The sequence below is a fragment of the Oncorhynchus mykiss genome, chromosome 21, assembly GCF_013265735.2.
Source record: "Oncorhynchus mykiss isolate Arlee chromosome 21, USDA_OmykA_1.1, whole genome shotgun sequence".
NCBI classification, from domain to species: Eukaryota; Metazoa; Chordata; class Actinopteri; order Salmoniformes; family Salmonidae; genus Oncorhynchus; species Oncorhynchus mykiss.
Window position 1 is genome coordinate 61,122,232 of NC_048585.1, and position 27,224 is coordinate 61,149,455.

At 43.7% G+C, this 27,224-nt stretch overlaps 1 protein-coding gene across 3 annotated transcripts in view; it reads right to left on the minus strand.

Annotated features, from left to right (window-relative positions):
* The window catches only part of LOC110510459 (protein phosphatase 1 regulatory subunit 14B), a 48,817-nt gene extending 42,712 nt beyond the window's left edge, over positions 1–6,105 (minus strand). Inside the window, exons 1-2 of one of the 3 annotated variants that reach the window (XM_021591826.2) lie at positions 5,696–6,102; positions 5,357–5,591 (exon numbers count right to left, since the gene is read on the minus strand). In XM_021591826.2, the coding sequence (XP_021447501.2) occupies positions 5,357–5,560 (204 nt within the window). In that variant the 5' untranslated portion in view covers positions 5,561–5,591; positions 5,696–6,102. Of the gene's footprint in view, positions 1–5,356 lie in introns of all 3 variants that reach the window. The other 2 variants (XM_021591827.2, XM_036958335.1) reach the window with 2 other exon arrangements.
* Between the last annotated feature and the right edge of the window lie 21,119 nt (positions 6,106–27,224).

Below are 27,224 nucleotides of genomic sequence, written 5' to 3' on the forward strand. Positions count from 1 at the left end.
CCATCCAGCTGGTCTACTGTCTCTGTCTCTCTCCATCCAGCTGGTCTACTCTCTCTCTCTCTCTCTCTCTCTCTCTCTCTCCATCCAGCTGGTCTACTGTCTCTCTGTCTCTCTCCATCCAGCTGGTCTACTGTCTCTCTCTCTCTCTCTCTCCATCCAGCTGGTCTACTGTTTCTCTCTCCATCCAGCTGGTCTACCGTCTCTATCTCTCTCTCTCCATCCAGCTGGTCTACTGTCTCTCTCTCTCTCTCTCTCCATCCAGCTGGTCTACTGTCTGTCTCTCCCTCCATCCAGCTGGTCTACTGTCTCTCTCTCTCTCTCTCTCTCTCTCTCTCTCTCTCTCTGTCTCTGCCTCTCTCTCTCTCTCTCTCTCTCTGCCTCTCTCTCTCTCTCCATCCAGCCGGTCTACTATCTGTCTGTCTGTCTCTCCATCCAGCTGGTCTACTATCTGTCTCTCCATCCAGCTGGTCTTAGTCCTACTGCGTTTTTGTGGAAGCATGTCTGTATTCAGGCAATAGATCCACAGGTAACTCCCTCCCTCCTTCCGTTCCTCTCTTTCTCTGAATGGTAGCTGTAAATCCCTGCTAGGAATAGAATGTGGGTCATTGCCAGCTCAGAATCACCCCCCCCCCCCCCCCCCCCCCACACACACACACACAGCTCAGAACCCCCCCCCCCCCCCCCCCCCCCCACACACACACAGCTCAGAACCGTAGCTGTAAACTAAAGCACCCCAGTTTTCATGTGTCTGATGCAACATGATGGGTTTATGCCTCGTCATCGACTGATTGATTACTGGAAGCGACTGATTCATTTTTAACACATCTTCCATTGATTAGAAGCTTCCCTTCCCTCTACAAATCAAATCAAACTTTATTTGTCACATGCGCCGAATACAACAAGTGTCGACCTTACCTTGAAATGCTTACTAACAAGCCCTTAACCAACAGTGCAAATCAAGAATCAAGTTAAGAAAATATTTACCAAATAAACTAAAGTTAAAAAATGATTTAAAAAAATAACACAATAAAATAAGAATAACGAGGCTATATACAGGATGTACCGGTACAGAGTCAATGTGGAGGCTATATACAGGGGGTACCGGTACAGAGTCAATGCGGAGGCTATATACAGGGGGTACCGGTACAGAGTCAATGTGGAGGCTATATACAGGGGGTACCGGTACAGAGTCAATGCGGAGGCTATATACAGGATGTACCGGTACAGAGTCAATGTGGAGGTTATATACAGGGGGTACCGGTACAGAGTCAATGTGGAGGCTATATACAGGATGTACCGGTACAGAGTCAATGTGGAGGTTATATACAGGGGGTACCGGTACAGAGTCAATGTGGAGGCTATATACAGGATGTACCGGTACAGAGTCAATGTGGAGGTTATATACAGGGGGTACCGGTACAGAGTCAATGCGGAGGCTATATACAGGGGGTACCGGTACAGAGTCAATGTGGAGGCTATATACAGGGGGTACTGGTACAGAGTTAATGTGGAGGCTATATACAGGGTGTTACGGTACAGAGTCAATGTGGAGGTTATATACAGGGGGTACCGGTACAGAGTCAATGTGGAGGCTATATACAGGATGTACCGGTACAGAGTCAATGTGGAGGTTATATACAGGGGGTACCGGTACAGAGTCAATGTGGAGGCTATATACAGGATGTACCGGTACAGAGTCAATGTGGAGGTTATATACAGGGGGTACCGGTACAGAGTCAATGCGGAGGCTATATACAGGGGGTACCGGTACAGAGTCAATGTGGAGGCTATATACAGGGGGTACTGGTACAGAGTTAATGTGGAGGCTATATACAGGGTGTTACGGTACAGAGTCAATGTGAAGGCTATATACAGGGGGTACCGGTACAGAGTCAATGTGGAGGCTATATACAGGGGGTACCGGTACAGAGTCAATGTGGAGGCTATATACAGGGGGTACCGGTACAGAGTCAATGTGGAGGCTATATACAGGGGGTACTGGTACAGAGTCAATGTGGAGGCTATATACAGGGGGTACCGGTACAGAGTCAATGTGGAGGCTATATACAGGGTGTTACGGTACAGAGTCAATGTGGAGGCTATATACAGGGTATTACGGTACAGAGTCAATGTGGAGACTATATACAGGGGGTACCGGTACAGAGTCAATGTGGAGGCTATATACAGGGTATTACGGTACAGAGTCAATGTGGAGGCTATATACAGGGGGTACCGGTACAGGGTCAATGTGGAGGCTATATACAGGGGGTACCGGTACAGAGTCAATGTGGAGGCTATATACAGGGGGTACCGGTACAGAGTCAATGTGGAGGCTATATACAGGGGGTACCGGTACAGGGTCAATGTGGAGGCTATATACAGGGGGTACCGGTACAGAGTCAATGTGGAGGCTATATACAGGATGTACCGGTACAGAGTCAATGTGGAGGTTATATACAGGGGGTACCGGTACAGAGTCAATGCGGAGGCTATATACAGGGGGTACCGGTACAGAGTCAATGTGGAGGCTATATACAGGGGGTACTGGTACAGAGTCAATGTGGAGGCTATATACAGGGGGTACTGGTACAGAGTCAATGTGGAGGCTATATACAGGGTGTTACGGTACAGAGTCAATGTGAAGGCTATATACAGGGGGTACCGGTACAGAGTCAATGTGGAGGCTATATACAGGGGGTACCGGTACAGAGTCAATGTGGAGGCTATATACAGGGGGTACCGGTACAGAGTCAATGTGGAGGCTATATACAGGGGGTACTGGTACAGAGTCAATGTGGAGGCTATATACAGGGGGTACCGGTACAGAGTCAATGTGGAGGCTATATACAGGGTGTTACGGTACAGAGTCAATGTGGAGGCTATATACAGGGTATTACGGTACAGAGTCAATGTGGAGACTATATACAGGGGGTACCGGTACAGAGTCAATGTGGAGGCTATATACAGGGTATTACGGTACAGAGTCAATGTGGAGGCTATATACAGGGGGTACCGGTACAGGGTCAATGTGGAGGCTATATACAGGGGGTACCGGTACAGAGTCAATGTGGAGGCTATATACAGGGGGTACCGGTACAGAGTCAATGTGGAGGCTATATACAGGGGGTACCGGTACAGGGTCAATGTGGAGGCTATATACAGGGGGTACCGGTACAGGGTCAGTGTGCGGGGGTACAGGTTAGAGGTCATTTGTAGGTAGAGGTGAAGAGACTATGCATAGATAATAATCATGGAGTAGCAGTACAAAACAAATGGAGGAGAAGGTCAATGTAAATTGTCCGGTGGACGGGATATATATGAGTGACTTGACTATAGCATATTATTTAGGCTAATGGGATATATAGTTGTTTAATTAGGCTACAGGTTAGAGGCTACAGGTTAGAGGTTACAGGCTACAGGTTAGAGGCTACAGGCTACATGTTACAGGCTACATAATACAGGTTACAGGCTACAGGTTACAGGCTACAGGTTAGAGGCTACAGGCTACATGTTACAGATTACAGGCTACATGTTACATGCTACAGAATACAGGTTACAGGCTACAGGTTACAGGCTACAGGTTAGAGGCTACAGGCTACATGTTACAGGTTAGAGGCTACAGGCTACATGTTACAGGCTACAGGTTACAGGCTACAGGTTACAGGCTACGGATTACAGGCTACATGTTACAGGCTACAGATTACAGGCTACAGATTACAGGCTACATATTACAGGCTACAGGTTACAGGCTACAGATTACAGGCTACATGTTACAGGCTACAGGTTACAGGCTACAGGCTACAGGCAACAGGCTACAGACTACAGGCTACAGGCTACAGGCTACAGGCTACAGACTACAGGCTACAGGCTACAGATTACAGGCTACAGGTTAGAGGCTACAGGCTACAAGCTACATGTTACAGGTTACAGGCTACATGTTAGAGGCTACAGGCTACAGAATACAGGCAACAGATTACAGGCTACAGATTAGAGGCTACAGGCTACGGGTTACAGACTACAGATTACAGGCTACAGGTTGCAGGTTACAGGCTACAGGTTACATGTTACAGGCTACAGATTACAGGCTACAGGTTAGAGGCTACAGGCTACAGGCTACAGGTTACAGACTACAGATTACAGGCTACAGGTTAGAGGCTACAGGCTACAGGTTACAGACTACAGGTTACAGGCTACTTGTTAGAGGTTACAGACTACAGGCTACAGGCTACAGGTTACAGGCTACAGGCTACAGGTTACAGGTTACAGGCTACAGGCTACAGATTACAGGCTACAGATTACAGGCTACAGGTTACAGGCTACAAGTTACAGGCTACAGGTTACAGGTTACGTTACAGGCTACAGGTTACAGGCTACAGCCTACAGGCTACAGGTTACAGGCTACAGGTTAGAGGTTACAGACTACAGGCTACAGGTTACAGGCTACAGATCACAGGCTACAGGTTAGAGGTTACAGACTACAGACTACAGGCTACAGATTACAGGCTACAGGCTACAGGTTACAGATTACAGGCTACAGGTTACAGGCTACAGGTTAGAGGTTACAGACTACAGACTACAGGTTACAGGCTACAGGTTACAGGCTACAGGTTACAGGCTACAGACTACAGGCTACAGATTACAGGCTACAGATTACAGGCTACAGATTACAGGCTACAGGTTACAGGTTACAGGTTAAAGGCTACAAATTACAGGCTACAGGTTACAGACTACAGACAAACAGGCTACAGGCTACAGGTTACAGGCTACAGGTTAGAGGTTACAGGTTAGAGGCTACGGGTTACAGGCTACAGGTTACAGGCTACAGGCTACAGGCTACAGTCTACAGGCTACAGGCTACAGGTTACAGGCTACAGGTTACAGGCTACAGGTTACAGGCTACATGTTACAGGTTAGAGGCTACAGGCTACAGGCTACAGGTTACAGGCTACAGGTTACAGGCTACAGGTTACAGGCTACATGTTACAGGTTACAGGCTACATGTTACAGGTTACAGGCTACAGGCTACAGGCCTAATAGAAAGGTCATGTCATGCTATGATGACACTGTGATGTTTAGTCTTAATCTATTCCTGATTACACCCACGTTGTTCAACTTTCACATGAAATACCAGATAAACTGATTATTAGACCTGGGGGGGGGGTCTTAAACCCAATCGATAGATTCAATTATTCATTACAGTAGCCTTTATGACCTCAAATTGTCACCCTATTCAACAGTACACTCCTTTTAATCATAGCCCCTATTACACCAAGTCAAAAGTAGTGCACTATATAGGGTGGGTAGCATTTGCGACATTCAACCTAATCGTTGTGTTATTTATTTATCGGTATCTCACCTCACAGTCGTAAAGAGCCGTTAGCTGATCGATTATCCATTCCTCCAGATTCAGTCTCTTTCTCAATTCTTTTCGGTCATATTTCACGGTTACTCGCCCTTGCTTCCGAACAGGGATCTCCGGTTCTTCGGTGGAACCGGCAGCTGCCGTCTGGAAATATACCCGGGGTTGAGGACTCGTCTCTGGGCTGGTAACCGCAGCCATGTTCGGTCGGCTGAAGAAGATCCTGGAAGTCCTGTTGGTAGAGCGAATTTATTCGCGTTATTTTTTGTATTGTTCTCCGTGTTGTGTGGTCGTTTAACGCGGTATTGATTCTACAGGAGCAGATAGAAAATGTACCGAGTCAAGTCTCTGTTACGCTATTGTTCCCTTCGTGCAAAAGAGCATGGCATTAGGTTCACTTGGTGGTTTCCAAATCAAAATCACCATCAAAAATAGACTATAAAATTGGCTTATTTCCACTGTGACAATTCGTCGCATAAAAATACAGCTATAGCAAAGAGTCTCCTGTTCAGTACAAAGAGAACATATTCCACGCGGCTCTCCCGTCTCTGTCCTCGTGGTGTTGTAAAAAACGTATGAAAAAGCGGTTGACTTGTCCGTTTTCTACTGATAACTTCACGTTACGTAGACAAAATAAACTAGTCCTGATTTATTTACTATTTCCTCCTCTCTTCTTTCTCGTCTTTTTTTTTGGCCCTTTCCGCGTCCTCAGTGCCCCTCTCTCTCTCTCTCTCTATTCATTCAGTGCCCCCCTCTCTCTCTCTCTCTCTCTCTCTATTCCTTCAGTGCCCCTCTCTCTCTCTCTCTCTCTCTCTCTCTCTCTCTCTCTCTCTCTATTCCTTCAGTGCCCCTCTCTCTCTCTCTCTCTCTCTCTATTCCTTCAGTGCCCCTCTCTCTCTCTCTCTCTCTCTCTCTCTCTATTCCTTCAGTGCCCCTCTCTCTCTCTCTCTCTCTCTCTCTCTCTATTCCTTCAGTGCCCCTCTCTCTCTCTCTCTCTATTCCTTCAGTGCCTCTCTCTCTCTCTCTCTCTCTCTATTCCTTCAGTGCCTCCCTCTCTCCAAACGCAACTCCTCTAGTGATTTTCTCTCTCTCTCTCTCTCTCTCAATTCCTTCAGTGCCCCTCTCTCTCTCTCTCTCTCTCTCTCTCTCTCACTCTATTCCTTCAGTGCCTCCCTCTCTCCAAACGCAACTCCTCTAGTGATTTTCTCTCTCTCTCTCTATTCCTTCAGTGCCTCCCTCTCACCAAACGCAACTCCTCTAGTGATTCTCTCTCTCTCTCTCTCTGCAGTGCTCATCTCTCTCTCTATATATATATATATATATATATATATATATATATTTCTCTCTCTTTCCGTCTGCCACATATTTTAACACGTTCATTCACTGCTAAAGACACCACAGCCCCACTACTAACCACAGCGTTCCTAGCTGGTGATTTGATTTTGAGTCCCTGGAAACGTGTTTAATTGTTGGACATAAAAGACTGTTAAAAACGCCAGTAAATCGTCTCCCAAGTGATTTTAATTTTGGAAATCAAATGTAAGTAACGGTTGAAATGATATATGTTTTAGTCAAATATTACATCATGTTTGGGCTTCTTTGCTGTTCATTTGCAGTCTACAAATTATTTGTATGTTTGTTTGTTGTTATGCCTAGTTAAATAAAGGTTAAATAAAGGTGAAATAAATAAAACATGTTACGGTCCTCTGACCATCCGCTCAAGAAGAACATCATGTCGCGGCTGAATCTAGTTGATGGTCCCTAATACATTCGCCACTTTAGTAGCCTACTTAACTTTCTATTCTCGAGACAAGCCATCATTACCACTACGAGTCTCCCTAACAGGGTTCATTACGGCTCTAGAAACATTTCCTCGATGAGTTTACTCTCCATAGCGGAATAGATTCTATCTCCTTCCCTAGTTGAACATGTTTGAGTAGTTTAGTAACCTAGGTTACACAACGTCAGTCTATGTATTATAGAAATTGTGACCCGCAGATATATATATATTTTTAAAATGAAATAAATTGTTTAATTTGCACAGAAGACAAATACAAAACATGATTTTGACGATTAAAATAAATAAATAAATAGATAATAACACCTAGATTAACACCAATAAGCATCTATACGATCTTTGTGAATTAAACTGAAGGCTACAACTGGCTGGTCCAGTTTGTCTGTTAGGCTACTGTTAATTGTACCTTAGGGGCTGAGATAAAAACACTGAGCGCTTTCCAAATCTCTCTCTCTCTCAATTCAATTTGATTCAATGGGCTTTATTGGCAAGGGAAACATATGTCTCTCTCTCTCTTGCTCTCTCTGTCTCAATCTCTCTCTCCCTCCCATAAGGCTCTTGTCCAAAGCAGTGAACTACATAGGAAATAGGGGGGTGCACAGATGGAGTGATGGTTTCAACAGGAAAATAAAGGATTGTCTCTGTTAACAGCATGTGTGTGTGTGTGTGTGTGTGTGTGTGTGTGTGTGTGTGTGTGTGTGTGTGTGTGTGTGTGTCATCACATTTTTTTCACTGGGGTTTGTATCGTTTAACAGCGGCAATAGATACCCTGGCAAATATGTTTGTGAGAGAGAGAGAAAAAGAAAGAGAAAGAGAGAGGGAGAGAGACATAGAGAGAGAGAAAGAGAGAGAGAGAGAGAGAGAGAGAGAGAGAGAGAGTCAGAGAGTCAGCCATCCATTTGCATACCATGATGATTCAAGCAACATCTCTGAGTACTTGCATACACACACACACACACACACACACACACACAGACACAGTCACACACAGGCACACACACACACACAGACACAGTCACACATACACACACACACACAGAGACAGACACAGTCACACACACACACATACACACACACACACACAGTCAAAGTCATTCCATCCCCCACTTTCACTCTCCCTACAAGTCTATCGTTGATATTCCTTGTTACCATTTCACTGGTAAGATATAAAATATATGGTGTCAGTTTGTGTTTAAATAAGGCTTGCTGTCTCGGGTTACTGAACTGTAAGATTCAGACATACTTCCTGAATTATTCAGGTTTCATGTCTTGTTGCTAGTGTGTGTGTGTGTGTGTGTGTGTATGTGTGTGTGTGTGTGTGTGTGTGTTTGTGTATGTGTTTGTGTGTGTGTGTATGTGTGTGTGTGTGTATGTGTGTGTGTGTGTGTCACATATGAAAGAATTGTGACCTGGATCAAACTAAAGCGCTGTTATAATTGATATATTAAACATCCAAGGTTAATCTCATATGACAACAAATATCGACGGTCAGCTTTTTATGTTGTTAAAAAAAAAAAAATTGGGGGCAGTTATCTTTCAAAATACAGTGAACAGAACCTTTAATTAAATAAATAAACACAAATACGAACAGAACCTTTAATTAAATCAATCAATAAAACGAGATCTAAGGTAAACTAAAATCAGCTTTTTTCCAATCTTAACCATATAAACACTAAATTGTCTTTGACAGTGGTTGCCAACCAGCTGATCTCCAAGCCATTCCTAGTCGATCACCAAACATCTATGTGTTCCAATTATTATTTATTTTTTTCGTTTTGCGCTGTTGATGGTAGCCAGCTAATGTGGGAAGTCAACGTGTTCCCATTCTGAACCATTTCATGTGTCTGAAGGACCCGTTTCTCAGTGGGGGGATGGAGAGAGGAGGGGCGGTAAGGAGTCATTACTCAGCTGTGCCTCACAATAAAATCAACAAATTATATATTACCAGTGTGATCATATACAGTGCCTTCGGAAAGTATTCAGACCCCTTGACTTTTTCCACATTTTGTTACATTACAGCCTTATTCTAAAATGGATTAAATAAATAAAAAATCCTCAGCAATCTACACACAATACTCCATAATTACAAAGCGAAAGCAGTTTCTGTTAATCTTTGCAAGTTTTTCATTCAGCAATCTACACACAATACCTCTATGATGACATCACAATACCCCTATAATGACATCACAATACCCCTATAATGACTTCACAATACCCCTATAATGACATCACAATACCGCATAATGACATCACAATACCCCATAATGACATCACAATACCCCATCATGACAAAACAAAAACAGGTTTGAAATTTTTGCAAATGTATTAAAAATAAAAACCAGAAATACCTTATTTACATAAGTCTTCAGACCCTTTGCTATGAGACTCTAAATTGAGCTCAGGTGCATCCTGTTTCCATTGATCATACTTGAGATATTTCTACAACTTGATTGGAGTCCACCTTTGGTAAATTCAATTGATTGAGCATCATTTGGAAAGGCACACAGATGTCTATATAAGGTCCCACAGTCGACAGTGCATGTCAGAGCAAAAACCAAGCCATGAGGTCAAAGGAATTGTCCGAGACAGGATTGTGTCGAGGCACAGATCTGGGGAAGGGTACCAAAACATTTATGCAGCATTGAAGGTCCCCAAGAACACAGTGGCCTCCATCAATCTTAAATGGAAGAAGTTTGAAACCAGCAAGACTCTTCCTAGAGCTGGTTGCTGGCCAAACGGGGAAGAAGGGCCTTGGTCAGGGAGGTGACCAGGAACCTGATAGTCTCTCTGACAGAGCTCCAGAGTTCCTCTGTGGAGATGGGAGAACCTTCCAGAAGGACAACCATCTCTGCAACACTCCACCAATAAGGCCTTTATGGTAGAGTGACCAGACGGAAGCCACTCCTCAGTAAAAGGCACATGACAGCCTGCTTGGAGTTTGCCAAAAGGCACCTAAAGACTCTCAGACCATGAGAAACAAGATTCTCTGGTCTGACGAAACCAAGATTGAACTCTTTGGCCTGAATGCCAAGTGTCACGTCTGGAGGAAACATGGCACCATCCCTACGGTGAAGCATGGTGGTGGCAGCATCATGATGTGGGGATTTTTTTCAGCAGCAGGGACTAGGAGACTAGTCAGGATCGAGGGAAAGATAAATGGAGCAAAGTTCAGAGAGATCCTTGATTAAAACATTCACTAGAGCGCCCAATGAACTCAGACTGCGGTGAAGGTTCACCTTCCAACAGGACAACGACCCTAAGCACAAGGCCAGGACAACGCAGGAGTGGCTTTGGGGGAACAAGTCTCTGAATGTCCTTGAGTGGCCCAGACTTGAACCCGATCAAACATTTTATTTAACCTTTATTTAACTAGGCAAGTCAGTTAAGAACACATTATTATTTACAATGACGGCCTACACCCTGGCCAAACTGTCCACTAACGCGGACAACGCTGGGCCAATTGTGTGCCGCCCTATGGGATTCCCAATCACGTCCGGTTGTGATACAGCCCAGGATCAAACCTGGGTCTGTAGTGACCCCTCTAGCACTGAGATGCAGTGCCTTAGACCGCTGCGCCACTCAGGATCCTGAACATCTCCGGAGAGACCTGAAAATAGCTGTGCAGCGACGCTCCCCATCCAACCTGACAGAGCTTGAGAGGATCTGTAGAGAAGAATGGGAGAAACTCCCCAAATACAGATGTACCAAGCTTGTAGTGTCATACCCAAGAAGACTCGATGCTGTAATTGCTGCCAAAGGTGCTTCAACAAAGTACTGAGTAAAGGGTCTGAATACTTATGCAAATGTGATCTCACTGACTCTGGGTCAGCTTGAGACTGGGTTAACACAGCTAGACACCTAACTTTTTATATAAATAATTAGCTATTTTATGAACATTTTGTTGGCTGAGTAATCGTGAGAGAAATTAATCCAGCTAGTAGCTAGCTTAAATACGGCATTTCAATTTAAATGTCAGGTCTGCTGAACGCAAACTTGAACGTTGGGGAATTTCTGTGTAACTTCCATTCCACTGTGAACACTGAGGCTGTACCTGCTTTAAGTTACAGTTTTACTGTCAACACTGAGGCTGTACCCACTAAGTTACAGTTTTACTGTGAACACTGAGGCTGTACCTGCTTTAAGTTACAGTTTTACTGTGAACACTGAGGCTGTACCTGCTTTAAGTTACAGTTTTACTGTCAACACTGAGGCTGTACCCACTAAGTTACAGTTTTACTGTGAACACTGAGGCTGTACCTGCTTTAAGTTACAGTTTTACTGTGAACACTGAGGCTGTACCTGCTTTAAGTTACAGTTTTACTGTGAACTCTGAGGCTGTACCTGCTTTACTGTCAACACTGAGGCTGTACCTGCTTTACTGTGAACACTGAGGCTGTACCTGCTTTAAGTTACAGTTTTACTGTGAACTCTAAGGCTGTACCTGCTTTACTGTCAACACTGAGGCTGTACCTGCTTTACTGTGAACACTGAGGCTGTACCTGCTTTAAGTTACAGTTTTACTGTGAACTCTAAGGCTGTACCTGCTTTACTGTCAACACTGAGGCTGTACCTGCTTTAACTTACATTTTTACTGTGAACACTGAGGCTATACCTGCTTTAAGTTACAGTTTTACTGTGAACACTGAGGCTGTACCTGCTTTAAGTTACAGTTTTACTGTGAACACTGAGGCTGTACCTGCTTTAAGTTACAGTTTTACTGTGAACACTGAGGCTGTACCCACTTTAAGTTACAGTTTTACTGTGAACACTGAGGCTGTACCTGCTTTAAGTTACAGTTTTACTGTGAACACTGAGGCTGTACCTGCTTTAAGTTACAGTTTTAACTGTGGCCAGGTAGGCTACAGTGGCTATTTGATCATAATCTAGACCTATCAGAGTGGCCTACCATCAAACACAATGGTGTAAAATGCATCCCATAATATTTTAACATGGAAATAGCCGTGCTGTCATTCAGCCTGTAGTAGCAGCCGATGTCTGGTGTTCAGTGTAGGCCAACATTCCATCAGACTTTTGAAAATAAACAGGGCTTGACCTTTAACCTGTTGATCCACTTGTCCTTCAGACAAGGAGGCGACTGAACATGTTGTTGTGTTGTTTGATACAAGAAACCACTTTAACAAAATAAAATGCATTATTATTCCCATACCACTATTACGGAGAATCAGACACATTATTCTACCCTTTGCCTATTGGCTACTGAGCTTAATCAAGCCTGTCTCAAAATACAACACTGTCCCTTTAAGACGGAAAAAAAGCTCTTTACCTGACTCACTAGATGTCTAGAAATGTACATTTTGTGCTCTTGTAGGAAGCAATCACTCCTCTATTGCTGACTACAAATGATCTATAACTGGGATAATAACTCACTAACTAGCAAAGGATATGAACAAATGATCTATAACTGGGCTAATAACTCACTAACTAGCAAAGGATATGAACAAATGATCTATAACTGGGCTAATAACTCACTAACAAGCAAAGGATATGAACAAAATGTGCAGCTCTCACTTTAATCTCAAAACAAGCGCATCTACTCACGACCGCTCATGCTGTAAACACAGTCCAGTTCAGAGTAAATGACACAGAACCATATATGGCAATGGTCTATTTACATATAGGCCTAATGCAACTCTGATTGGTTGTGCTGCACCGGTCTGTGAGGACTATGGTAGAGTGGTGTCAATGCAATAGAATCCTACTCTGATTGCATTCTGCATACAACAAAATCTCTTGCATAGTTTTGCCACAGTAAAAGGAAACGTTGATCGTGTTAACAGGGAAAACTCTAGAACAGTGTTCACCAATCTTTTCAGAGTCAATGTTCAATTTCTGGGTCAAAATGCAAGCGGAGATGTACCGCTCAGATGATTTTGAACATGACTTAAAAACTTAAGGCTCTGCAATATTAACTACTTAAAAACAGTACTGTAGCAATGAGGTGTGTGCAGTAAGCTATAGGCCCAATACATTATCACCTCATAATGGCTTTGCCCTGCCAATGCATCGTAATTGTATTGCAATATTTGAGCTAGGCTATATGATCACACCGGTAATAGATACGTTGTTGTTTTACTCGTGAGGCACAGCTGTGTGAGCACACATTCAAATGAATAGCTTTTTATTTTACTGGGCTGATGGTGCGTCCATGTGATGGTCAGTCTCAGCGGAGGGCGGACCATATGAACAGAGTTTAGCAGTTGAAAATCCCGCTCACAGCAGAGAGGGTCTCCATGTCCTTTCCAACCGCTCTGCACTCACAGGAGAGAAAAAAAACTGGGCTCCAAATTCTCTCCATTCATTAAAAATCACAATTTAAGCAACCAACACATCTATTGTTGTGACTACCGGGACCTACCATTTAACCAACACCCATCAAATGTTGTGACTACCAGGACCTACCATTTAATCAACACCCATCAAATGTTGTGACTACCAGGACCTACCATTTAATCAACACCCATCAAATGTTGTGACTACCAGGACCTACCATTTAATCAACACCCATCAAATGTTGTGACTACCGGGACCTACCATTTAACCAACACCCCATCTATTGTTGTGACTTTCGGGACCTACCGTTTAACCAATGATATGATTTGAATGAAATGTATTTGAATAAACATGAAAAGCTGACTGTAAGAAGCGTTCATCATTTCAAATAGGCTACATGTCATATTAAACAGCATATAAACACTCTAAATAGGTGTGGAGACAGACAGGGAGACTAAGAAGGAACTAAATTAATGATTTAGGCTATATTATTTAGGCTATATTATTTAGGCTATATTATTTAAATTATTTCAAGGCTTTAGCCTAGAAAGAAATACATTGTGAATAATGAGACACAATAGGCTGGTAGGGACATAAACCACTCAGCATTTAAACAACAATTTGTTGTATTCAATCATTATAGTCTATAAATTGCTTATATAGGCAGTGACTTACTTAGAATTAAATACAAATTAAATTAAAAATGACTTATTAGTGCCGCTGAATTAATAGAATAGATTTTTGGGATTCATTTTTAAGAATCCATTTTTAGAATTAATTTTTAAGAATACATTTTTAGAATTAATTTTTAAGAATACATTTTTAGAACTCATTTTTAAGAATTAATTTTTAGAATTAATTTTTAAGAATTAATTTTTAGAATTAATTTTTAAGAATTAATTTTTAGATGTAATTTAAGAATTCATTTTTAGATTAAATTTTTAAGAATTAATTTTTAGAACTCATTTTTAAGAATTCGTTTTTAGAATTCATTTCTAGAATACATTTTTTAAGAATTCATTTTTAGGAACAGGAGTCTGGCCAGTCTAGGTCTTCTGGCTCATGTGATGGTGCCTGGAGAACAGACCAGCAGCAGAGAATATCCACACTTTCAAAGCCACTGGGGATAATAAACACCCTTCAGGATGCTCTTGCCAGGCTGGGCAAGGATGTGTTTCTATAGGTAGGCCAAAAGGTTTTTAGGCAAAAAATAACCCAATCAAAACAGAAAGCTCATTGAACATGGGATTATGCCGGGCCTATTGGGCCAAAATCAATTATGGCCTATTGTATAGATAATAGAACAAAAATGAATTAAATGTTTAAGAGATCAGATTTTTGGTTTATAAATACTTTGCTACAACGACACACTTAGCTAGCTACCCAGCTGGTTCCTTTCTGTTAGCATGTGCACATAGTAAGTACACCATCATGCTGCTTTTATTTGGCACGGGTCCTCAGATCTGCAAAAGGTTCTACAGCTGCACCATCGAGAGCATCCTGACTGGTTGAATCAATGCCTGGTTTGGCAACTGCAAGGCACTACAGAGGGTAGTGTGAACGGCCCAGTACATCACTGAGGCAAAGCTTCCTGCCATCCAGGACCTCTATACCAGGCGGTGTCAGAGGAAGAACCTAAACAATTACCAAAGACTCCAGCCACCCCAGTCATAGACTGTTCTCTCTGCTACCGCATGGCAAGTGGTACCGGAGCTCCAAGTCTAGGTCCAAGAGGCTTCTAAACAGCTTCTACCACCCCAAGTCATAAGACTCCTGAACATCTAGTCAAATGATTACTCAGACTATTTGCAGTGCACCCCCCACCCCCCCTACACCACCTCTAGTCTCTATTGTCATCTATAAATTGTCACTTTAATAACTCCACCTACATGAACATACTACCTCAACTAACTGGTGCCCCCGCACATTGACTCTGTACCGGTACCCCCTGTATATAGCCTCCACATTGACTCTGTACCGTAACACCCTGTATATAGCCTCCACATTGACTCTGTACCGTAACACCCTGTATATAGCCTCCACATTGACTCTGTACCGTAATACCCTGTATATAGCCTCCACATTGACTCTGTACCGTAACACCCTGTATATAGCCTCCACCTTGACTCTGTACCGGTACCCCCTGTATATAGTCTCCACATTAACTCTGTACCAGTACCCCCTGTATATAGCCTCCACATTGACTCTGAACCGGTACTCCCTGTATATAGTCTCCACATGGTCTCTGTACCGGTACCCCCTGTACATAGCCTCCACATTGACTTTGTACCCGTACCCCCTGTATATAGTCTCCACATTGACTCTGTACCGTAACACCCTGTATATAGCCTCCACATTGACTCTGTACCGGTAACCCATGTATATAGCCTCCACATTGACTCTATGCAAGTAGACAACAGATGCATGCTGGTCCGGGCATGCTCTGAGCTGGTGAAGTGACTGAAATTGGAGGGGGGGTGCTCCAGCCTTTGGGAATCTGCGGAGCTCTGTGCTCCAGTCAAATAGAGCACGCTCCACTCCTCGCTCCGCTCACATTCTCTGGTGGAGGGCTGAGAGCAGCAGAATGAGGGTCCGCCTCCCAGCATCCCCCCGCTCTCCCATTCCTCCACTGCCTCTGAGCAAAAAGGGACACAGTCTTCCAGCTGATGGCGAAACTCGAGTCTCATTGCATTAATTCTGCCTCGTGCACAAATTCATGTTGTTTTTTCCTATGACCAGACAGAGTAAGTGGAATATTCCTCGATATGAAAAAAGATCAAAGTGCTTAACAACAACAACTCAAGCCTGTAGAGACACTTTCCTACTCGTTCATTACTGCTGCAGTGCTTGTTGTAGCGCTGAGTGGAAATAGGAAGAACGCTCATTTTATGGGTTATAAAAGTGTTGACAGTGCCGAGTAAGAACTTAAACATGAACTCAGTCGGCAGCTAGAAACAGCAACTCTTTTTGCTGTATTCGTTGACAGTCTCTCTCTAGTCGTGGTTTTAAACGTTTTGAAAATCTCACTTTCTTTTATGCCTGCTACTTTAGTGCAGACACGGTCATCTGAGACATCCAATTGGCCCGTGTTAAGCTCATAGGGCACTTGATTTGCTCTCTGCGTCTGCAGGGAAGGCAGAGTTTGTAGCTACAGACACGTGAAATGATTCACAATGGCAACAGTTCTGAGGTGCTGCTCAGAACAGCTCAGAACAGAGCAGCCGAATCGGATGCACCTATTGGCAACAGCCCTAAATAAATAATAAATAAAAAAAAGGAACAAGAATTTATCGCCGTGGAGATCGACCAGTAGATCGCAATCGATCGTCGATGACCGCTGCTCTAGAAAGTTGAGTGAACTTTTAAGCACTGATTCAACCACACACAAAAAAACAACAGGGAGGTTTTTCAATGTAAAATAAAAATCAGAAAGCTGAATATCCCTTTGAACGCGGTGAAGTTATTCATTACACTGTGGGTGGTGTATCACCCAGTCACTACAAAGATTAGTTGTCCTTCCTAACTTAGTTGCCGGAGAGGAAGGAAACCACTCAGGGATTTTTCACCACGAGGCCAATGGTGACTTTAAAACAGTTACAGAGTTTCATGGTTGTGATAATGCCATAGTTTTGTTGATTTATTTTTAACACTACAATTAAAATGGCTGCTGTAGCTGTGGCTATTTCCAGTGGTGCCAAAAAATGATGTCAAGTAAAATGAGAACTGGAGCTGTGGGTGGAAAATCCCCAAAGGAAACTGTTTTTACCTCTTTTTATCACGGAGAGAGAAATCCTGACAAAAGGAGGAGGCCATAGCCAACCCCATTTAAGAGGAGGAGCTCTACAGGAAACTAACCCAAACCACTTGAGGTTAGTACAGGGAGTACATGAACTCTGGCGTGTGGTGTGTATATCTTCTCAGTAAAGAAGCAAAGCTTCTGATTGGAGGAATAACATGTTGTGTTCAAAGAGAATAATCTGTTCAGTTTGAAGTCAGTTTGAAGTCAGTTTGAAGTCAGTTTGAAGTCAGTTTGAAGTCAGTTTGAAGTCAGTTTGAAGTCAGTTTGAAGTCAGTTTGAAGTCACGGCTGACCAGAACTCAATTCAAGTTACAATTAAAGAACTACCGGAATCAGCAGATGATACGATCAGATGATACGATCAGATGATACGATCAGATGATACGATCAGATGATACGATCAGATGATACGATCAGATGATACGATCAGCAGATGATATGACCAGCAGATGATATGACCAGCAGATGATATGACCAGCAGATGATACGACCAGCAGATGATATGACCAGCAGATGATATGACCAGCAGATGATATGACCAGCAGATGATATGACCAGCAGATGATATGACCAGCAGATGATATGACCAGCAGATGATATGACCAGCAGATGATATGACCAGCAGATGATACGACCAGCAGATGATACGATCAGCAGATGATATGACCAGCAGATGATACGACCAGCAGATGATATGACCAGCAGATGATATGATCAGCAGATGATATGACCAGCAGATGATACGATCAGCAGATGATATGACCAGCAGATGATACGACCAGCAGATGATATGACCAGCAGATGATATGACCAGCAGATGATACGATCAGCAGATGATACGATCAGCAGATGATACGACCAGCAGATGATACGACCAGCAGATGATATGATCAGCAGATGATATGACCAGCAGATGATACGACCAGCAGATGATATGACCAGCAGATGATATGACCAGCAGATGATACGACCAGCAGATGATATGACCAGCAGATGATATGACCAGCAGATGATACGATCAGCAGATGATATGACCAGCAGATGATACGATCAGCAGATGATACGATCAGCAGATGATATGACCAGCAGATGATACGATCAGCAGATGATACGATCAGCAGATGATACGATCAGCAGATGATACGATCAGCAGATGATATGACCAGCAGATGATATGACCAGCAGATGATACGATCAGCAGATGATATGACCAGCAGATGATACGATCAGCAGATGATATGACCAGCAGATGATATGACCAGCAGATGATATGACCAGCAGATGATACGATCAGCAGATGATATGACCAGCAGATGATATGACCAGCAGATGATATGACCAGCAGATGATACGATCAGCAGATGATATGACCAGCAGATGATACGATCAGCAGATGATACGATCAGCAGATGATATGACCAGCAGATGATATGACCAGCAGATGATACGATCAGCAGATGACATGACCAGCAGATGATACGATCAGATGATACGATCAGCAGATGATATGACCAGCAGATGATACGATCAGATGATATGACCAGCAGATGATACGATCAGCAGATGATACGATCAGCAGATGATATGATCAGCAGATGATATGACCAGCAGATGATATGACCAGCAGATGATATGACCAGCAGATGATACGATCAGCAGATGATATGACCAGCAGATGATATGATCAGCAGATGATATGACCAGCAGATGATATGACCAGCAGATGATATGACCAGCAGATGATATGATCAGATGATATGACCAGCAGATGATATGACCAGCAGATGATATGATCAGATGATATGACCAGCAGATGATATGACCAGCAGATGATATGATCAGATGATACGACCAGCAGATGATATGACCAGCAGATGATATGATCAGATGATATGACCAGCAGATGATATGACCAGCAGATGATATGATCAGATGATATGACCAGCAGATGATATGATCAGCAGATGATATGACCAGCAGATGATATGACCAGCAGATGATATGACCAGCAGATGATATGATCAGATGATATGACCAGCAGATGATATGACCAGCAGATGATACGATCAGCAGATGATATGACCAGCAGATGATATGATCAGCAGATGATATGACCAGCAGATGATATGACCAGCAGATGATATGACCAGCAGATGATACGATCAGCAGATGATATGACCAGCAGATGATATGATCAGCAGATGATATGACCAGCAGATGATATGATCAGATGATATGACCAGCAGATGATATGACCAGCAGATGATATGATCAGATGATATGACCAGCAGATGATATGACCAGCAGATGATATGACCAGCAGATGATATGATCAGATGATATGACCAGCAGATGATATGACCAGCAGATGATATGATCAGATGATATGACCAGCAGATGATACGATCAGATGATATGACCAGCAGATGATATGACCAGCAGATGATACGATCAGATGATATGACCAGCAGATGATACGATCAGCAGATGATACGATCAGATGATATGACCAGCAGATGATATGACCAGCAGATGATATGATCAGATGATATGACCAGCAGATGATACGATCAGCAGATGATATGACCAGCAGATGATATGACCAGCAGATGATATGACCAGCAGATGATATGACCAGCAGATGATACGATCAGCAGATGATATGATCAGATGATATGACCAGCAGATGATATGACCAGCAGATGATATGATCAGATGATATGACCAGCAGATGATACGATCAGATGATATGACCAGCAGATGATATGACCAGCAGATGATATGACCAGCAGATGATACGACCAGCAGATGATATGACCAGCAGATGATATGACCAGCAGATGATACGACCAGCAGATGATATGATCAGCAGATGATATGACCAGCAGATGATATGACCAGCAGATGATACGACCAGCAGATGATATGACCAGCAGATGATACGATCAGCAGATGATACGATCAGCAGATGATATGATCAGCAGATGATATGACCAGCAGATGATATGATCAGCAGATGATATGACCAGCAGATGATATGATCAGCAGATGATATGACCAGCAGATGATACGATCAGCAGATGATACGATCAGCAGATGATATGACCAGTAGATGATATGACCAGCAGATGATATGACCAGCAGATGATATGACCAGCAGATGATATGACCAGCAGATGATACGACCAGCAGATGATACGACCAGCAGATGATATGATCAGCAGATGATATGACCAGCAGATGATATGACCAGCAGATGATATGACCAGCAGATGATATGACCAGCAGATGATATGACCAGCAGATGATATGACCAGCAGATGATATGACCAGCAGATGATATGACCAGCAGATGATATGACCAGCAGATGATATGACCAGCAGATGATACGACCAGCAGATGATACGATCAGCAGATGATACGATCAGCAGATGATATGACCAGCAGATGATATGACCAGCAGATGATATGACCAGCAGATGATATGACCAGCAGATGATATGACCAGCAGATGATATGACCAGCAGATGATACGACCAGCAGATGATATGACCAGCAGATGATATGACCAGCAGATGATACGACCAGCAGATGATATGACCAGCAGATGATATGACCAGCAGATGATACGACCAGCAGATGATATGACCAGCAGATGATATGACCAGCAGATGATATGACCAGCAGATGATATGACCAGCAGATGATATGACCAGCAGATGATATGACCAGCAGATGATATGACCAGCAGATGATATGACCAGCAGATGATACGACCAGCAGATGATATGACCAGCAGATGATATGACCAGCAGATGATACGACCAGCAGATGATATGACCAGCAGATGATATGACCAGCAGATGATACGACCAGCAGATGATACGACCAGCAGATGATATGACCAGCAGATGATATGACCAGCAGATGATACGACCAGCAGATGATATGACCAGCAGATGATATGACCAGCAGATGATACGATCAGATGATATGACCAGCAGATGATATGACCAGCAGATGATACGACCAGCAGATGATATGACCAGCAGATGATATGACCAGCAGATGATATGACCAGCAGATGATACGATCAGCAGATGATATGACCAGCAGATGATACGATCAGCAGATGATATGACCAGCAGATGATACGATCAGCAGATGATATGACCAGCAGATGATACGACCAGCAGATGATATGACCAGCAGATGATACGACCAGCAGATGATATGACCAGCAGATGATATGATCAGCAGATGATATGACCAGCAGATGATATGACCAGCAGATGATATGACCAGCAGATGATATGACCAGCAGATGATACGATCAGCAGATGATATGATCAGCAGATGATACGATCAGCAGATGATACGATCAGCAGATGATACGATCAGCAGATGATACGATCAGCAGATGATATGACCAGCAGATGATATGACCAGCAGATGATACGATCAGCAGATGATACGATCAGCAGATGATACGATCAGCAGATGATACGATCAGCAGATGATATGACCAGCAGATGATATGACCAGCAGATGATACGATCAGCAGATGATATGACCAGCAGATGATACGATCAGCAGATGATATGACCAGCAGATGATATGACCAGCAGATGATATGACCAGCAGATGATACGATCAGCAGATGATATGACCAGCAGATGATATGACCAGCAGATGATATGACCAGCAGATGATACGATCAGCAGATGATATGACCAGCAGATGATACGATCAGCAGATGATACGATCAGCAGATGATATGACCAGCAGATGATATGACCAGCAGATGATACGATCAGCAGATGACATGACCAGCAGATGATACGATCAGATGATACGATCAGCAGATGATATGACCAGCAGATGATACGATCAGATGATATGACCAGCAGATGATACGATCAGCAGATGATACGATCAGCAGATGATATGATCAGCAGATGATATGACCAGCAGATGATATGACCAGCAGATGATATGACCAGCAGATGATACGATCAGCAGATGATATGACCAGCAGATGATATGATCAGCAGATGATATGACCAGCAGATGATATGACCAGCAGATGATATGACCAGCAGATGATATGATCAGATGATATGACCAGCAGATGATATGACCAGCAGATGATATGATCAGATGATATGACCAGCAGATGATATGACCAGCAGATGATATGATCAGATGATACGACCAGCAGATGATATGACCAGCAGATGATATGATCAGATGATATGACCAGCAGATGATATGACCAGCAGATGATATGATCAGATGATATGACCAGCAGATGATATGATCAGCAGATGATATGACCAGCAGATGATATGACCAGCAGATGATATGACCAGCAGATGATATGATCAGATGATATGACCAGCAGATGATATGACCAGCAGATGATACGATCAGCAGATGATATGACCAGCAGATGATATGATCAGCAGATGATATGACCAGCAGATGATATGACCAGCAGATGATATGACCAGCAGATGATACGATCAGCAGATGATATGACCAGCAGATGATATGATCAGCAGATGATATGACCAGCAGATGATATGATCAGATGATATGACCAGCAGATGATATGACCAGCAGATGATATGATCAGATGATATGACCAGCAGATGATATGACCAGCAGATGATATGACCAGCAGATGATATGATCAGATGATATGACCAGCAGATGATATGACCAGCAGATGATATGATCAGATGATATGACCAGCAGATGATACGATCAGATGATATGACCAGCAGATGATATGACCAGCAGATGATACGATCAGATGATATGACCAGCAGATGATACGATCAGCAGATGATACGATCAGATGATATGACCAGCAGATGATATGACCAGCAGATGATATGATCAGATGATATGACCAGCAGATGATACGATCAGCAGATGATATGACCAGCAGATGATATGACCAGCAGATGATATGACCAGCAGATGATATGACCAGCAGATGATACGATCAGCAGATGATATGATCAGATGATATGACCAGCAGATGATATGACCAGCAGATGATATGATCAGATGATATGACCAGCAGATGATACGATCAGATGATATGACCAGCAGATGATATGACCAGCAGATGATATGACCAGCAGATGATACGACCAGCAGATGATATGACCAGCAGATGATATGACCAGCAGATGATACGACCAGCAGATGATATGATCAGCAGATGATATGACCAGCAGATGATATGACCAGCAGATGATACGACCAGCAGATGATATGACCAGCAGATGATACGATCAGCAGATGATACGATCAGCAGATGATATGATCAGCAGATGATATGACCAGCAGATGATATGATCAGCAGATGATATGACCAGCAGATGATATGATCAGCAGATGATATGACCAGCAGATGATACGATCAGCAGATGATACGATCAGCAGATGATATGATCAGCAGATGATATGACCAGTAGATGATATAACCAGCAGATGATATGACCAGCAGATGATATGACCAGCAGATGATATGACCAGCAGATGATACGACCAGCAGATGATACGACCAGCAGATGATATGATCAGCAGATGATATGACCAGCAGATGATATGACCAGCAGATGATATGACCAGCAGATGATATGACCAGCAGATGATATGACCAGCAGATGATATGACCAGCAGATGATATGACCAGCAGATGATATGACCAGCAGATGATATGACCAGCAGATGATACGACCAGCAGATGATACGATCAGCAGATGATACGATCAGCAGATGATATGACCAGCAGATGATATGACCAGCAGATGATATGACCAGCAGATGATATGACCAGCAGATGATATGACCAGCAGATGATATGACCAGCAGATGATACGACCAGCAGATGATATGACCAGCAGATGATATGACCAGCAGATGATACGACCAGCAGATGATATGACCAGCAGATGATATGACCAGCAGATGATACGACCAGCAGATGATATGACCAGCAGATGATATGACCAGCAGATGATATGACCAGCAGATGATATGACCAGCAGATGATATGACCAGCAGATGATATGACCAGCAGATGATATGACCAGCAGATGATACGACCAGCAGATGATATGACCAGCAGATGATATGACCAGCAGATGATACGACCAGCAGATGATATGACCAGCAGATGATATGACCAGCAGATGATACGACCAGCAGATGATATGACCAGCAGATGATATGACCAGCAGATGATACGATCAGATGATATGACCAGCAGATGATATGACCAGCAGATGATACGACCAGCAGATGATATGACCAGCAGATGATATGACCAGCAGATGATATGACCAGCAGATGATACGATCAGCAGATGATATGACCAGCAGATGATACGATCAGCAGATGATATGACCAGCAGATGATACGACCAGCAGATGATATGACCAGCAGATGATACGACCAGCAGATGATATGACCAGCAGATGATATGATCAGCAGATGATATGACCAGCAGATGATATGACCAGCAGATGATATGACCAGCAGATGATATGACCAGCAGATGATACGATCAGCAGATGATATGATCAGCAGATGATACGATCAGCAGATGATACGATCAGCAGATGATACGATCAGCAGATGATACGATCAGCAGATGATACGACCAGCAGATGATATGACCAGCAGATGATATGACCAGCAGATGATACGATCAGCAGATGATACGATCAGCAGATGATACGATCAGCAGATGATACGATCAGCAGATGATACGATCAGCAGATGATACGATCAGCAGATGATACGATCAGCAGATGATACGATCAGCAGATGATATGACCAGCAGATGATATGACCAGCAGATGATATGACCAGCAGATGATACGATCAGCAGATGATACGATCAGCAGATGATACGATCAGCAGATGATACGACCAGCAGATGATATGACCAGCAGATGATACGATCAGCAGATGATACGATCAGCAGATGATACGATCAGCAGATGATACGATCAGCAGATGATACGATCAGCAGATGATACGATCAGCAGATGATACGATCAGATGATGATACGATCAGCAGATGATATGATCAGCAGATGATATGACCAGCAGATTATATGATCAGCAGATGACAGTGTTGTGACTGAGTTTCTGGCGCTGGATGTAAGGTGACGAGGCGCATGATCTGTAAAGAGCCCCCATCAGCCCCCATCAGCCCCCAGCAGCCCCCATCAGCCCCCATCAGCCCCTATCATTTCCCATCATTCATAACACGGTCTGTAAAGATGGGCCCCTCACTGGGTCCAAGTATTTTATGATGGACAAGGTGCTACGCGTTGACAGGACTAGCTGATACAATCCCACACTAGAGGGGGGTGTCAGGAGATGGTAGAGTACAAGTCCTACTACACTGGACAGCATAAGGTGCATTGAGGAAATGTTTTCACACTATGTGCGGGACAACGATCCTGTCCCCATGAGTAGGGCAGAGGTATCACATATCTCAGCTGATATGACAGAACGTGAGACTGAGATTCAAGAGGATAATTCCTCGGCTACCAAGGACAAAGCCGGACAAAGACGGAGTGAATGAAACATTGGCGTTGGTAACTGGTGAGCCAGAGTCTGCAACAGTGACCTCTCATTACAAGAAGAAGAAGAAGAAGAATGCTTAAAAATGAAGCTGGGAAAAGGTGGCTACTGAGACCAGTGACAAAACTCAGGTTAATTAGGGACCTCGAAGGCAGTGCAACTCGCAGGTTAATTAGGGACCTCGAAGGCAGTGCAACTCTCAGGTTAATTAGGGACCTCGAAGGCAGTGCAACTCTCAGGTTAATTAGGGACCTCGAAGGCAGTGCAACTCTCAGGGTAATTAGGGACCTCGAAGGCAGTGCAACTCTCAGGTTAATTAGGGACCTCGAAGGCAGTGCAACTCTCTGGTTAATTAGGGACCTCGAAGGCAGTGCAACTCTCAGGTTAATTAGGGACCTCGAAGGCAGTGCAACTCTCAGGTTAATTAGGGACCTCGAAGGCAGTGCAACTCTCAGGGTAATTAGGGACCTCGAAGGCAGTGCAACTCTCAGGTTAATTAGGGACCTCGAAGGCAGTGCAACTCTCTGGTTAATTAGGGACCTCGAAGGCAGTGCAACTCTCTGGTTAATTAGGGACCTCGAAGGCAGTGCAACTCTCAGGTTAATTAGGGACCCCGAAGGCAGTGCAACTCTCTGGTTAATTAGGGACCTCGAAGGCAGTGCAACTCTCAGGTTAATTAGGGACCTCGAAGGCAGTGCAACTCGCAGGTTAATTAGGGACCTCGAAGGCAGTGCAACTCTCAGGTTAATTAGGGACCTCGAAGGCAGTGCAACTCTCAGGTTAATTAGGGACCTTGAAGGCAGTGCAACTCTCAGGTTAATTAGGGACCTTGAAGGCAGTGCAACTCTCTGGTTAATTAGGGACCTCGAAGGCAGTGCAACTCTCTGGTTAATTAGGGACCTCGAAGGCAGTGCAACTCAGGTTAATTAGGGACCTCGAAGGCAGTGCAACTCTCAGGTTAATTAGGGACCTCGAAGGCAGTGCAACTCTCTGGTTAATTAGGGACCTCGAAGGCAGTGCAACTCTCAGGTTAATTAGGGACCTCGAAGGCAGTGCAACTCTCAGGTTAATTAGGGACCTCGAAGGCAGTGCAACTCTCAGGTTAATTAGGGACCTCGAAGGCAGTGCAACTCTCAGGTTAATTAGGGACCTCGAAGGCAGTGCAACTCTCAGGTTAATTAGGGACCTCGAGGGCAGTGCAACTCTCTGGTTAATTAGGGACCTCGAAGGCAGTGCAACTCTCAGGTTAATTAGGGACCTCGAAGGCAGTGCAACTCTCAGGTTAATTAGGGACCTTGAAGGCAGTGCAACTCTCAGGTTAATTAGGGACCTCGAGGGCAGTGCAACTCTCTGGTTAATTA